We start from the raw sequence: 13521 nt of genomic DNA on the forward strand, positions 1-13521 counted from the left end.
TGATTATACTGGATAAGACGGTACTAGATAGAGTTGCTAGGGATAGCTGTGATGAGGGTACCATAGTACGATATATGTCACAAATGATGTAGGGTTTTTAGGGCCCCTTGACTTCCAAAGCACAGTTTGAGTCCTACTGTAAAGATAGTCTATAAAGAAAATGAAAGGACTCCCCACTCATTTAAACAATAATAGTAAAGTTTTTTTAACCAAGTGTTCTAGATTCTCATATATTCCATTAAAACTGCATTGCAGGAGATTCAGTATGAAAAGCAAAGTCCCCATGATACTGTATTCTCATCTTGGGCTCACCTCTTTCTATATCTCTGGAGTAAAAACTACTCAAAAATACTTTAACTTGACTTTGTGTATCTAGCAGGTGCCTCCCAGTAGGTGCTGAATATTTACTCACTGACTGAAGAAACGTTTCTTACCTTCTTTGGAAAACAGTGTAAGAGATGACATAGAGCTCAAAGATGCCCATTTAAGGGGTTAAGTGAATAGGTGACTGGTTTTGGAGCTGAGAATTAAAGCTACTTCCTCTGGCCCAAACCATGACAACCCCAGGGAGAAATGTAAGACCTCTGTTTGATGGCCGCACACATCTTGGCATCTCCTGCCCTTCAGCTGACCTCTAACTCCTGTCCAATTCTGCACTCCTCTGGTTAGGAGCTGGCCATCAGTTTGCACAGGCGAGGCAGTGTTCTATGACAAGTGGCTGAGCTCCTGGGGTGACCTGGGTGCCGCCACTGCACAGTGACACTTACCAAGGGCTCCAGCTCCTTGCGGTCTATGAGGTTCATCTCAGTGACGAAGTAATAGAAGTGTTTGTAGCAGGTGTTGACGTGGGCCTCCGCGCCCATCACAATGACCCGGTCGAAGTGGTGGATGTAGACGTGGACGAAGACCCGGAAGAGGCGACACAGGATCTTCTTGCAGATCTGCAGGAAGTTCTTTGGGAAGGGAACACCTAGAGAAAGGGAAAAAGGGAACAAAACCATGATGGGGAAGCTCTGGCAGGCCCCGAGCACACGTGTGAGGCTGGAGAAGAGTCCTGGACCCGGGCTTCTGGGCCAGCCTGCAGATGTCTGGCTCTGTGTGGGCAGCTGCATTGGACACTGTCTGAAAAAGTAGCTAAAATGGTGTTAAATTCAAACACCAACAACCACGAAAAGACCAAAAAAATGAACAAAGAGGGCCAGGTTTGTTTCTTTGGTTATATCTTTTTTGGTGCAGATAAACGCAGAGAAATATTTATTTTTAGATAGAAACAGGCACTCTCCCTTCTTGCTTTTTTACTTTTCCCACTTTTTAGAGCCCAAGGAAGTTCCTTTTCCTCTTATCTGTAATGTAAGAAAACTGGTAGAAGGAGGGCGATGATCCAGGGAGACTGGCACTCCTTGACACAGAGTAATAGGGAGCGGTGAGGACTGCAGCAAATTAGAAAGCCGTTTCTCATCAAAGGAAGCAGCCACTGCACAACTCAGTCAGTGGTGGCCAGATGGCGACAGAGGTCCGGGGCTGCGAGATCTGGTTTTGCAAGATGATTCAGAAATCTGGGGTTCTATATGAACTAGCTGGAGTTTCTTTTTTCTTTTTTTTTTTTTTTTTTTTGCGGTAGGCGGGCCTCTCACTGTTGTGGCCTCTCCCGTTGTGGAGCACAGGCTCCGGACACGCAGGCTCAGCGGCCATGGCTCACGGGCCCAGCCGCTCCGCGGCATGTGGGATCTTCCCGGACCGGGGCACGAACCCATGTCCCCTGCATCGGCAGGCGGACTCTCAACCCACTGCGCCACCAGGGATGTCCTGGAGTTCTATTTTTAAAATGATAGCAATTAACCTGACATTAAAAAAAAAAAAAATACAGCAGGTCAAAACAAAACATCTTCCTAGGATAACTCGGCCTGCAGACTACCAGTTTGCAAATTCGGATCCAAACTTTTTCTGAGATACACTGTTTCTGAGGTGGGCAAATGCAACAAAACTTCATGGAAACTTCGCATTATACTTATTGTCACCTCATCTCCTTGAGGGAAGGTAAGAGTTGGGGGTTGTTTTTCATAACACAGACTGGGTGAGGGGGCAGAGGAATCACCCAGATTTCCTGTCTGATGACCACTACTCCCAGCTTGATCAGAGCAACAAATAGCAGAATCCCAAGCCCACTTCCTTTCTGCCTCTCAGACACTGCTTAAACTCTTGGTCTTTACACTGTTCTTAAGTAGTGACGTCATGGATTCCAAAGTTAAATAGGCTTTGAATTCCTATTCCGCTCCTTTTCCAGCTGTAGGACCACAGACAAGTTATTTACCCTCTCTGAGCTTCAGTTTCTCCATATGTAGTATGCAGGTAAAATTGCCAATTGTCCTGAGGATTAGAAGTGACACCCCTGTGACTTTTGTTTTTTTTGTGAGTTAAGGAGGAGTCAAAACAAGGCCTTTTTTGCATGCCCAGGAGTGTCAGCATGACTAAAACCCTCCTACAGCGCCCAGGACAGAGTAAGCGCTTGCTAAAGGGAATGACACCTCCCCGGCCCCGCTCTCTGCTTTGTAGATCTGGAACATCTAGCCGTTGTTATAAGGCAAGTAATTACCCTTATCAGGAAAAGGCAGACATGACCACCAGCCTTTTGGCTGAATTGCAGAGCTGCGCTCAGGGCATGTCCCTGGTCCCCAGCAAGCCTGGAGTTTTGCTGTCCGTGCCTCCACAGGGTCCCAGTGGCAGCTGTCTGGTGAGAGACACTCTGTAACGGGATCACCTGGGACACCGAGGGCAGGATGAGCGATGGAACACAGCTGGCAGCTGGCAGAGGCAAGAATCTGCCTCCCCAGGGTCCGGCACTGATATTGGCTTTTCTTCCAAAACAAAGTGGCAACATATCAAATGAACCCAGGGAGAGACCTGGGCACAGCTTGGCAGCTGACTGTCTGGGCAACAGATGCTGAGGGTTGTGGGTGGGGTGATGTAAAGCTGGCCAAAGGTGGAGGGCAGCTCCCCCCCAGAGTGGATAGGTGTTTTCTCTGCTGAAGGAGGGGCCAGTGAAAACCACTGCTGCCAGGCTGGGAGAAGGTCTAGAGGCTTCAAAGAAGCCTGAGATCCAGAGGTGACTGAATCCCCCATTATCCATATTCAAGTGTTGATTATGTTCCCATCAGAAGGGGAGTCCCGGAACCACACGGACACAACAGCAGAGGTTGACGTGTGTTACTTTCGCAACCTGTCTGTGATGTAGGTTTTACTAGTCCTGTATCACAGATGAATTAACACCAAGCACAGATTAACTTGCTCCAGGCCACTTAGGTAAACAGTGGCAGGGCTGGGATTTGGACCAAGTCAGCCTGATTCTAAAATCTAACAGATCTGGTTATGTTTGGAGTGTGACTCTCTCTGCCAAGGATAAAAGCACAGCTTAATTGCTAAATGCAACGAGGCATCTAAAGATTACTCTTTGGTGGCACAGAAATATAATTTTAAAAAAGGAAAGGGGTGAGGACAGAAGGGCGAGAAAAGTCCAAACCCTTGGGAGCCACAGATCCGAGGTACTAAGAGGTCAGCTAATACTCTGAGGCCCCAAGGAGAGATGTGTTTTCTCTGCTGGCGCCTTAGACCATGGACCTGGGACTAAGGGTAAAAGCCAACATTTACTGAGAGTGTAACAAGTCTAGGTACTATTATTGTTTCCATCTCATAAATGAGGAAACAGACTCAGAAAATTAAGTAGCTTACCCGGGTCACACAGCTGGCAAATGGTGGAGGGGTTTGGACCCAGGATTGTCTAACTCCAAAGCCCATGAGTACCGGCTACTCTGAAATCTGGAGATGTTGCTCTGGGACTCTGCACACACTTCCAGCTCCCAAGCCCTTCCTTCCTGGGTGGCCTGAATCCCCCCAGGCGCATTCACCTTTCATGTCACCAGCTGCTAGGGGACACAGGGGTGGGGGGTTTCAGCTGTGCCATTTCGTCTGCTTGACCTTTAAAGCCAGTGCCCACACCCCACACACGCTGACTGAAGGTAAGGCAAGATCTTGGACACAAAGAGGATGTTCATGGCACTTGTTGGGTCCCTCTAGAGTGTCCCCAATCTGCATCCCCCCACACCCCTCAAGTCCCTACATCTGATCAGCTTTGAGCTCTTGGCTCTGCCCTCCATTCCACACCTGGTCTCTGGCCTTGTCTTTGACCTTGAACTTGGTTTGCTCTTGCCCCTCGAATTTGGGCTATGGCTGGGAATGATCTTCATGGTATAGAGAAGAGCTGGTTTTAGAGTCTGGAAGACCTAGATTAAAATCCTAGCCCTGTAACTTACTAGCTGTGTAGGCAAGTGACTTGATCACTCTATTTCATTACAAAATGGAGAAAAACATTTACTTTCTAGGGTTCTTATAATAGTATCTGTAATGTGTCTGGCATGTGGTGGGAACTTTGAGATGAAGTCCTACTTTTGTTATTTCCCACTTGAACTCCTTGGGTAGGTAGGACCCCAGCCTCAGATCTCTTGTCTCTGGCTGCTAAGTCGGCCCTGACTCTTCCACCATCCCCTTCCTTACATGTAATTCATTCTTCAAAAGTGAACATTGCAGGGCTTCCCTGGTGGCGCAGTGGTTGAGTCGGGACACGGATTCGTGCCCCGGTCCGGGAAGATCCCACATGCCGCGGAGTGGCTGGGCCCGTGAGCCATGGCCGCTGAGCCTGCGCTCCGCAACGGGAGAGGCCACAACCGTGAGAGGTCCGCGTACCACAAAAAAAAAAAAAAAAAAGTGAACATTGGAAATGGTTCAAGTAAGGACATGCTCAGCATGCACCATAGTCACCCCCAGGCCAACTTGGGAAGCTGAGAAGTCCTAGGCTGGATTCGTAGGGAGCCTAAGAACCCTGGTGGGTTCTCTGCTAAGCCAAAGATAAAATCGCAGCTCATAGAGTGTGGGGTTAAGAATAAGACGGCTATGTGGCATTTGGGAAATTCATTCAACATTATTGATGGTTCAGGGTCCAATTCTACAGTTTGTATACTATCTTAGCCCTTTTCTCCCTTTCTCTCCTGCCTTCCAAGTGTTCAGATTTGTGCGTGTGTGTGAAAACTTTAAATAAACCGTCAGAAGGTGGGAAGTAGAAGAGATCACCCCTCTGGATGTCCACCACTTTGGTGGACCCTGGAACTCTCATCCTGTGTAACTGGCCTCACGGAAGCAAGACAGGGTAAGACTCAGTGCTGATCTACTCCTTTCCCTGACAGGCTCCAGGGGGACCAGTTCATGAAAATTAATTTATCTGAGGGTTTCTTGTCTTCATGGTGCCGGTAAGAAGTATCTAATCTCCATTAAATAGCCACAGAAAAATGAACCCTGAGAGAGGCCAGATATGTGTATGTGTGATATCATTTATTCCCAGTGAAATCCTGAGCAGTGATATTATTATTTTATTTATTTATTTATTTATTTTTTAATGTAACTGTGGCTTAGTCCAGCCAAAGTGTTTGCCTGTCCCCACAGATAAAAGGATGTAGAGTAGAGGTTTGGCTCCGACAACTCAGGCCCTTTCTTTGGCGTCCTGCAGTTACAGCTCCATGGCACAGCAAACCTCACTGTTAAGATGACCATTTTTTGACCTCCACTGAGCTCAGTACCTGGCTTGCAGAAGCAGCTCAAAAAAATGTTTGTTTGTTTTCGATAAATCCAGGCTAACAGTAGGAAGAACGAAAGGCTAATGAACCATCTCAAATGGACACTGGACTTCTTATCATGGCAGCCTGAACCTGAGGAGAACGTGCAAGGCTCTGGGCAGAGGGCAGCCTATGTGTTCCAAGGGGCACCAATGACCCAGCTCAGGACTGTATCCAACCCCGTCCTTTTGTCCCTTCTGTTTCTTTGAATACATAAGACACTGGGGACCCTCCACTTTTGTACTTCCCAAGGTCTGTGTTAAAAGTGACTAATTCTGGGAGGTCCTTAGCTAAAAAAAAAAGAGGATCATGAGGTCAGGTATACTTGTCAAAATGCCGCTTTTATAAATGTTTGCAATATACCCAAGCATAGTAAAGGATCTGAGAATTCCTGTAGCCAAAAGTCCTATTTAACTCTGGAACCTCCTTTTTCCTGTAATAGCTATTGGTTTAAAAGAGTCTGTAATCAGACTTCCCAGGTTTCATTTCTGGCTCTACTACCTATTAACAAGGTAACCATTTGCAAACGGCTTAGTATCTCTAAGCTGCAGTTTCCGCAACTGGAAAGAAACAGGGATGTTTCTGTTATCTGTAGCTCAGGGGGTTGTTGTGAGGATTAACTACACACACGTAAAAGGCTTTGCTAATACTTTGCAGATAGGAAGCACTCTGGTGCACTGTTAGTTTTAGTATCTCATTGACCAAATGTTCTTTGTAACATACTTTGGGATTAAATTCCTCCTGCATATTTATTTTCAGGAGGGCAGTCTTGGTATTAATCCATCAGTCCTGAACTTGCAAAGAATTTAGAGTGGTAGGTACTCAATTAAGCCCTGGATGATATTTGGCTTTGCATTATTTTCTACAAATTTCTCATATTTATGTCTTGTATTACTGTAAGTTCCCTGAACAAAGGGACTGTTTTATACTTTGATTCTCTCTTTAAAAGCACCTGGCACAGGGCTAGGTAGGGAACACTTATCATTGAAAGTTGAATCATAAGAGAGCAGTGATCTTATTTAGTCAAGATGTGAATCCATCATCACCTATTTGGGGAAGGAAAAAAGCCTACAGCAGAAATGATAGCTTTTACCAAGGTCTTGATATGGTCCTGGCATGCAAGGCTACCCAATGCTCTTCTATGGAGGAGAGCTCTGAGATGAAGAACATTTTCATCTAGCCTAGAGGGTGGGAAGAAAGACTCTGAAACTCCTTTTTTTACCTTTCAATATAGTTTTCCGGGGGGTGATAGTTAATTTTCAGTCACTCTACTCAATTAGAAAGTTAATGCCAGACAATATTAACCAGCAGTCATAACTGAAATAGATTGCATATCGGAAGGATTTGGAGTTAAACTTTGACTAGTCTTATAATAACCCAGACAAACCTTCCGACAATAATCTCAGACAGATATGTATTGATCATATAGAAAACAACCTTTAGAATAGGTTAGCGAGGCTTTTTTTTTTTTTTTTTTTTGGCCATGCCATGCAGCATGTGGAACTTGCCAGACTAGGGATCGAACCCGTGCCCTCTCCATGGAAGTGTGGAGTCTTAACCACTGGACCGCCAGGGAAATCCCTATAGAAAACAACCTTTGAACAGAAGGTCTCTACGTGATTTGCAAGCACGATTGATGTCAGAGCCTCCCCTTCCTCTACCCTACCCTGAGCCACAGCCCCTGACTCTCAGATTCAAGCTGGGAAATTTCAGACTCCAAGAAGCTGGCTCGAGATGAGAAGACGTGTACAGATGAGCTTCACAAAGAGGTGATAGACATCTGGGTGCTCAAGGATAGATCTGGATGGCTCGGGGCAGGCTGTGTGGCTTGGTCTCTGCAAATGGGATCAGTGAGCCTAAAACGGGACCAGGCTGAACTCAGATTCCAGAATGAGCCCAGGCAAGATGCCTGGGCAGAGGTCAGAATCCCAAACCAATCACTCACATGTTCCAGCAGGAATTTGCTCGACAATTAGACTCAAAGCAAGACTAGAGTTTGCTAAGTTATTGGGCCAAGGAGGAGGCCAGCCAGAGAGTTGGGGTGAAGGCGGAGGGTGCAGTGAGCCTGTGGGGCTTGGAGCCCCTCTTGAAGGCCCGACCAGGCAGCTTCACGGCTCTGTTTCTGCTGCTGGGGAGGACCTGGTACTCAGCCGGGAACCAGCATCTGACAGAGCCCTGCTGAGTTTATGAATGTGTCTAACCAGAAACTTTCTCATCTCCAAGCCACATTGAGTGCGAGAGCTAAATTGAGCGTGGAATATAATAATTTCTCTGGGGCCCCATGCGGATTTGCCTTTCATCTCTGACTCAGTAACTATCCTTTCTCCCAAACAGAACTGAATAAAAATTCCAGTAATTTCTGAGCTTCAATCCATTTTCTTTCTTCCTCATCCCCTCCCCTCCCCTCCCTTTCACTTAGCCCCCAAATGCCCCATTCAATCCTTCCTTTTCAGGCACCTCTGGAAAAAAAAAAAAACAACAAGAAGTTGTCTAAATGGCTTGTGTTTTTTTCTTTTATCCTGTCATGGAAGCTGCAAAAGGAGAGAGTCCCTCAGAGAATGCAGAGATGCTGTGACAGGGCCACAGCTGGGAGATGGAGGTCCCAAAGTAAAACAAGACCCAGGCGGCAGTTTCCAAGCTAGCTGCTGCCCATTCTTCTTTTCATGGTTTTTCTCTGTTTTCTTCTGGAGAGAAAGCCAGATGCTTAGGGCTGAGAACCTGGTCTCTGACGGCACTGGGTTGAACCTGGGTTGTGGAGCTCTGGAGAGTACGGCCTCAAAGCCTGTCTACAGGGACACCAGAGGACTGGCCCCAGAACATCCCAGGTTCCACAAGCAGCTGGCAGACATTCCCGCCTGTCATTCACCTAGCTAATGCCTCTTCCTTCTGTAGAGCTCGGCTGAAAGCCTCCCATCATCCCCAGACTCAGGTTGCCTGGCATGTGCCATCTGCTCCTGTAACTCTCCTGACGGCAACTGCACACTGATGTGTGTGGGTACTGGCTCAGGTCTGCCACCCCCTCCAGACTGTACGTTCCCTGAGGGCAGGGAGTGCATCCATGCTCCTCCCAGAAGGAGGCTTAGTGCCCAGAGCGGAGGTACACCAAAATCAAAGCTCAGAAAGGTGCGGGGACTGACTGGCCCGGGGTTTAGAGCTAGTCTGTGATGAAAAGGGGTCGGAATTCAAGTCTGTCTGATTCCAGAGCCTATGCTCTTTCCACTCTGCCAGGAAACTGGATGGGATTCTTACGGCTCGTTTCATCTCTTGCCAATCCAATCGGCAGAATTGGAGAAGCCAAATCTGTTAAAAGACGAAGGTGGAAAAGGGCATATTGGCTCTTACTTCCCCAAAGGCATGTGTCATTCGTGGACACTGGTTAAGCGTCTGGCTCTGCTGTCAATCACTGGTTTCAGATTCCAGCTGTGGAACTCCCCTGATACTTGCCTGGGAGTGAGTTTGCTGACTTCTAAAAGGCTCAGTTTCCTTATCTGAGGAATGAGGATAATTATACCTGGTATTTGGTGAGACTGGGAGGATTAAACATGGAGCCCAGGGCCAGCAGGCTTTCAGAGGCATTCGGCAAAAGGCCGCTGATGTTATTACTGCTTTAAAAGGTGAGACTCTTCCTCATTAGAGTCCAGGGTGGGGGAGGGCTAATGAAACAGCACAGATGGAGCTGCCTTTTCTCTAAAGGACAAACTCTTCCTGGAAAGCAGATCTGGACCCAAGGTGATATATGGAAACACCGTGTGAACTGTCCGAGGAGCTTCCACGTGACACGAGATGAAGCCTAATGCCTTGGCTAATCTAATCCCTTGGGGACCCCAATGGCATGTCAGTAACAACAACCAGAAATGCCTATCTTGAGCTCCTTCACACTGTCACTCCTGTCTGAGAGCATGTGTGCTGTCCTTTGGGTCTTTGGAGGCCAGTACCAGGAGTGTACATGTGAAAATCCCTCTACAAGTCATAAAAACCACTCATTCTCAATAGCTCATGAATAAAAACAACATCCCACACACGTGGGAAAAGAAAACAGGCCTCCTCCGGCAGCGTGGCTGAGAACATACCATTTCCAAAATACTTGCAAAACAAAACACAATTGGATCACAATGAAGAAAGAAAAAGAAAGAAAGAAAAGAAACCTTAACAACATAGACCTATTTCTTAAAAATCCTCTGCTAATACTTTATTCTCTTGACCATTCCATCCACAGGCTCCTGCCTCCTGCAAAACGTATATATATATATATATATATATATATATATATATATATATATATATATATATATATATTTATCTAAAGAAGCCTCATACTCTTGCCGATGAAAATTCAGCTTTGGAGGACCGATCCTTCTAAGCAGATGTTTTGTGTTATCTCAGTGCATTCCTCAAGAAAGTGTCTGTACACCATGCCAAGGAAAACAATCCTGTGTAGCAAGACTTTGTTCCTCTGCCTGAAAAAAAAAAAAGTCCCCAAACAAGCTGACAGCTGCAAATGGTTAGAAATAAACTGGCTACTACTCTCTTCCCCAGCTCCGTCTGCCCAGTCCCAGCTGCCCCTCGCCCCAACCCCGAGTTACCCTCGGACCCCTTATCACACTGGCTGGACCAAAAGGAGGGAAAACGGAATAGCAAGTGATGATACGTTCTAAACAGACTGTTAATTCTCTCAGATGTGCCATTTGCGAGGCGGAAGAAGTGCTGTTTCAGCCAGCCAAAGGAGCCTGCCTGTCACCTGCCCCTTCTTGTCCCCAGTGCCACTTCTCTGCTGCTGGAAGCTCCTTCATTTTTTTTTTTTTTTTTTTTTTTTTTTGCGGTACGCGGGCCTCTCACTGTTGTGGCCTCTCCCGTTGTGGAGCACAGGCTCCGGATGCGCAGGCTCAGCGGCCATGGCTCACGGGCCCAGCCGCTCCGCGGCATGTGGGATCCTCCCGGACCGGGGCACGAACCCACGTCCCCTGCATCGGCAGGCGAACTCTCAACCACTGCGCCACCAGGGAAGCCCAGGAAGCTCCTTCTTATTCGCATCCCCATCTCCAGGTTGGCTGGCTGCCTTCCCTCGCTCTGTCCTGGTGTGGAGGTGGAAGTACATCAAGAGAGACCCAAGAAGACCTGAGAAAGGCATTCATTCACTATGGATTGGCAATAAAAGCCATTAAAGATGAACTCTAGCTAGTTCAGACCTGCCGCGTTTGCTGAAAATCAAATGGCCCAAATGAGATAGAGTGAGCTGAGAACATGGTGTTAATGAACCACATTAGAACTAGAAAGTCAGACAGAAGCACCAGCACTTTGATCATAAGCCCCAGTCAGAACTTGCAAATGACTCAGCCTCCTGGTCGTGGATGATCTGTTGTGAGTATTTTCACAAATAAAACTTTTCTTTATTCACCAGCAGAATCTTTCTTCCATTATGTGCAGGGCAATGAAAACCCAGTCTTGTCTGAGATGTGGTGTATATGTGTATATGTATGTGTATATACACATACATATACACAATGGAATATTACTCAGCCATAAAAAAGAATGAAATAATGCCATTTGCAGCAACATGGATGGACCTAGAGATTATCATCCTAAGTAAGTCAGACAAAGACAAATATCATATGACATCACTTATATGTGGAATCTAAAAAATAATACAAACCAACTTACTTACAAAACAGAAATAGACTCAGACATAGGAAATAAACTTATGGTTACTAAAGGGGAAAGCGGGGGAGGGATAAATTAGGAGTATGGGATTAACAGATACACACCACTATATGTATAATAGACAACAAGGATTTACAACAAGGATTTATTTATTTATATTGAATATAGCACAGGGAACTATATCTAGTATCTTCTAATAACCTATAATGGAAAAGAATCTGAAGCTGTACACCTGAAACTAACACAATATTGTAAATCAACTATAGTTAATTTTTTTTAAATACAGAAAAATACACACAAAAAATACAGACACACACACAGAATACCAAGTCTTGTCCAAATAGTTTCTAATCTATAAACTTCTCTCCAGCCCCACTGCCGCTTCCCTAGCTCAAGCCACCATCACCTCCTGCCTGGTTGGCTGTGGCTCCCCCTTAGTGGAGCTTCCTTCCTTTACTCTTGGATTTCTTCTCCTGTCCCCAGGCAGTGGCCTATGAGTCACAGTCTGAAAACCACTATGCTATGGAAAGATCCCCCAGGGAACTGCTATTGGCCCACGTTTAACCTTGTCAAGTCCAAGGCCATAAGGCTGCAGTGAAAATTAATACCCATTTAACTCTTCACACTTAGCAGATCTCAGATGCATCTTTCTATTAACTTTTCACCCATACTGGGAAAGAACACCTCCTCAAATTGTATTTTATATTTATATCGAAGCACCTATTTTCATATAAATAGAAAACTATCAGGTAGGTCATTTTCCAGAGTTACTAAAGTTTGAAATAAGCCAGGAATGATTGAGAAACAAATAATCCTGGGATACATGATTGGGGAAGGCAGGGGAGAGTGAAAAGATAGGAAAAATAATCCATCCTTTTGAGAAACGCAGATCCAGAAAGAACAACAATTGGATCCCAACTTGAGGGGTGCTTTGCAGAGCCAAAAGGGAACAGGAAGAAATTGATCTGAGGCAGGGGTATAACTGTTGGGGGATCTTCTCCAGACAGAAAGGGTCTAAGAAAGGAAAACTTCCCAAAGAAGTTCAGAGCAGACTCTGAATGCAAAGACCCACCCTGCATGAGGCTGAAGGGGATGAAAGTGGATGCAGATGACTCTTTGCATCTGAGCTGGAAGAGTTCTGGCAGGGACTGAGAAAAACTGGTGAGTCATTGCATTTGCATGTAAGACGCAATGAAGGTACGTTAGTGGGTTAGGGATGAAACCAGAAACGTGGCTTTTAAATCTGATCACTGGGTCAAAGTAGAGCTAAATTCATGGTCTGAACTGTATATCTGTAAAGTACTTACTTGAATATGGTCTTAACCAGAAATCACTTATTCAAATGCCTTCAAGGGTCAGAAAGGGACATAAAAGCGTCAAGTAGGCTGGCTGTAATACAATAGGGAATGGCACAGACTGTGACAACCTGGACAGTGCTTTATGCAGGAAAGAAAAATTGTCTCAGCCTCAGCTAACTGTGTTGAGCAGGAATATGGGTCCAGGATTGCCAGAACTTCTGGTCTTTCTAGAGAATCGGAAGTCTAGATTCTAATGTGAAATCTCTTCATAGTTAAATGTTGGTAGTTTAAAAACATTAAAAATTTTTTAAAAACATTTTATTTTTAATGTAATTTATTTTTACATAGTTAACTCAGCCTGGAAAAGTTGACTCTCTATGACAGCTTAATTTTTAAATTTTACGCTTAAAAATTTTTTAATTTTACCTTACATTTTTAATTTACATTAAAATTTTTTTAATTTTAAAATTTTAAAAATTAAAAAATGTCTTGGTAGGAATGCGCACCTAACCACCTCCAGATCTTAGTGTCTAATACCATTCTTCAAAAAGGGGAATCAGGGCCCCCTGGAGAAACAGCTGATTCTAGGGCTGGGGCAGGAAATGTAACAGAGCACTTTGTAGCGCCAGAAAGAAAGGGAGTCCTCGATAAAAACACAACAATGGAGGTGTGTCCAAGGGACCCTGGAGGCAACCTGAAAGAGCTCCTGCAAGGCCGAAGCTGGAATTTGAGCAAGAAAATAAATGGAGTATTAGATTATAACTGAACGTATAAAATAAATACCCATGAGTCCAGACTGATAGAAATAAATGATTGAATAAATAAGTGGGGAACATACAAATTGCAGCAGAATTCCAAATAATTTACGTAGTTACTTTCCCCTGAAGGTGGAACTCCTTTCCGTA

General features: G+C 45.3%; 1 protein-coding gene across 4 annotated transcripts in view; it reads right to left on the reverse strand.

The window, feature by feature from the left end:
- The window catches only part of MOB3B (MOB kinase activator 3B), a 234077-nt gene that overhangs the window by 60084 nt on the left and 160472 nt on the right, over positions 1-13521 (reverse strand). For all 4 annotated transcript variants that reach the window (XM_032636199.1, XM_032636196.1, XM_032636197.1 and 1 more), the window contains exon 3: positions 768-970. In XM_032636199.1, the coding sequence (XP_032492090.1) occupies positions 768-970 (203 nt within the window). The remainder of the gene's footprint in view (positions 1-767; positions 971-13521) is intronic.

The sequence above is a fragment of the Phocoena sinus genome, chromosome 6 (genome assembly GCF_008692025.1).
Source record: "Phocoena sinus isolate mPhoSin1 chromosome 6, mPhoSin1.pri, whole genome shotgun sequence".
Lineage (NCBI taxonomy): Eukaryota > Metazoa > Chordata > Mammalia > Artiodactyla > Phocoenidae > Phocoena > Phocoena sinus.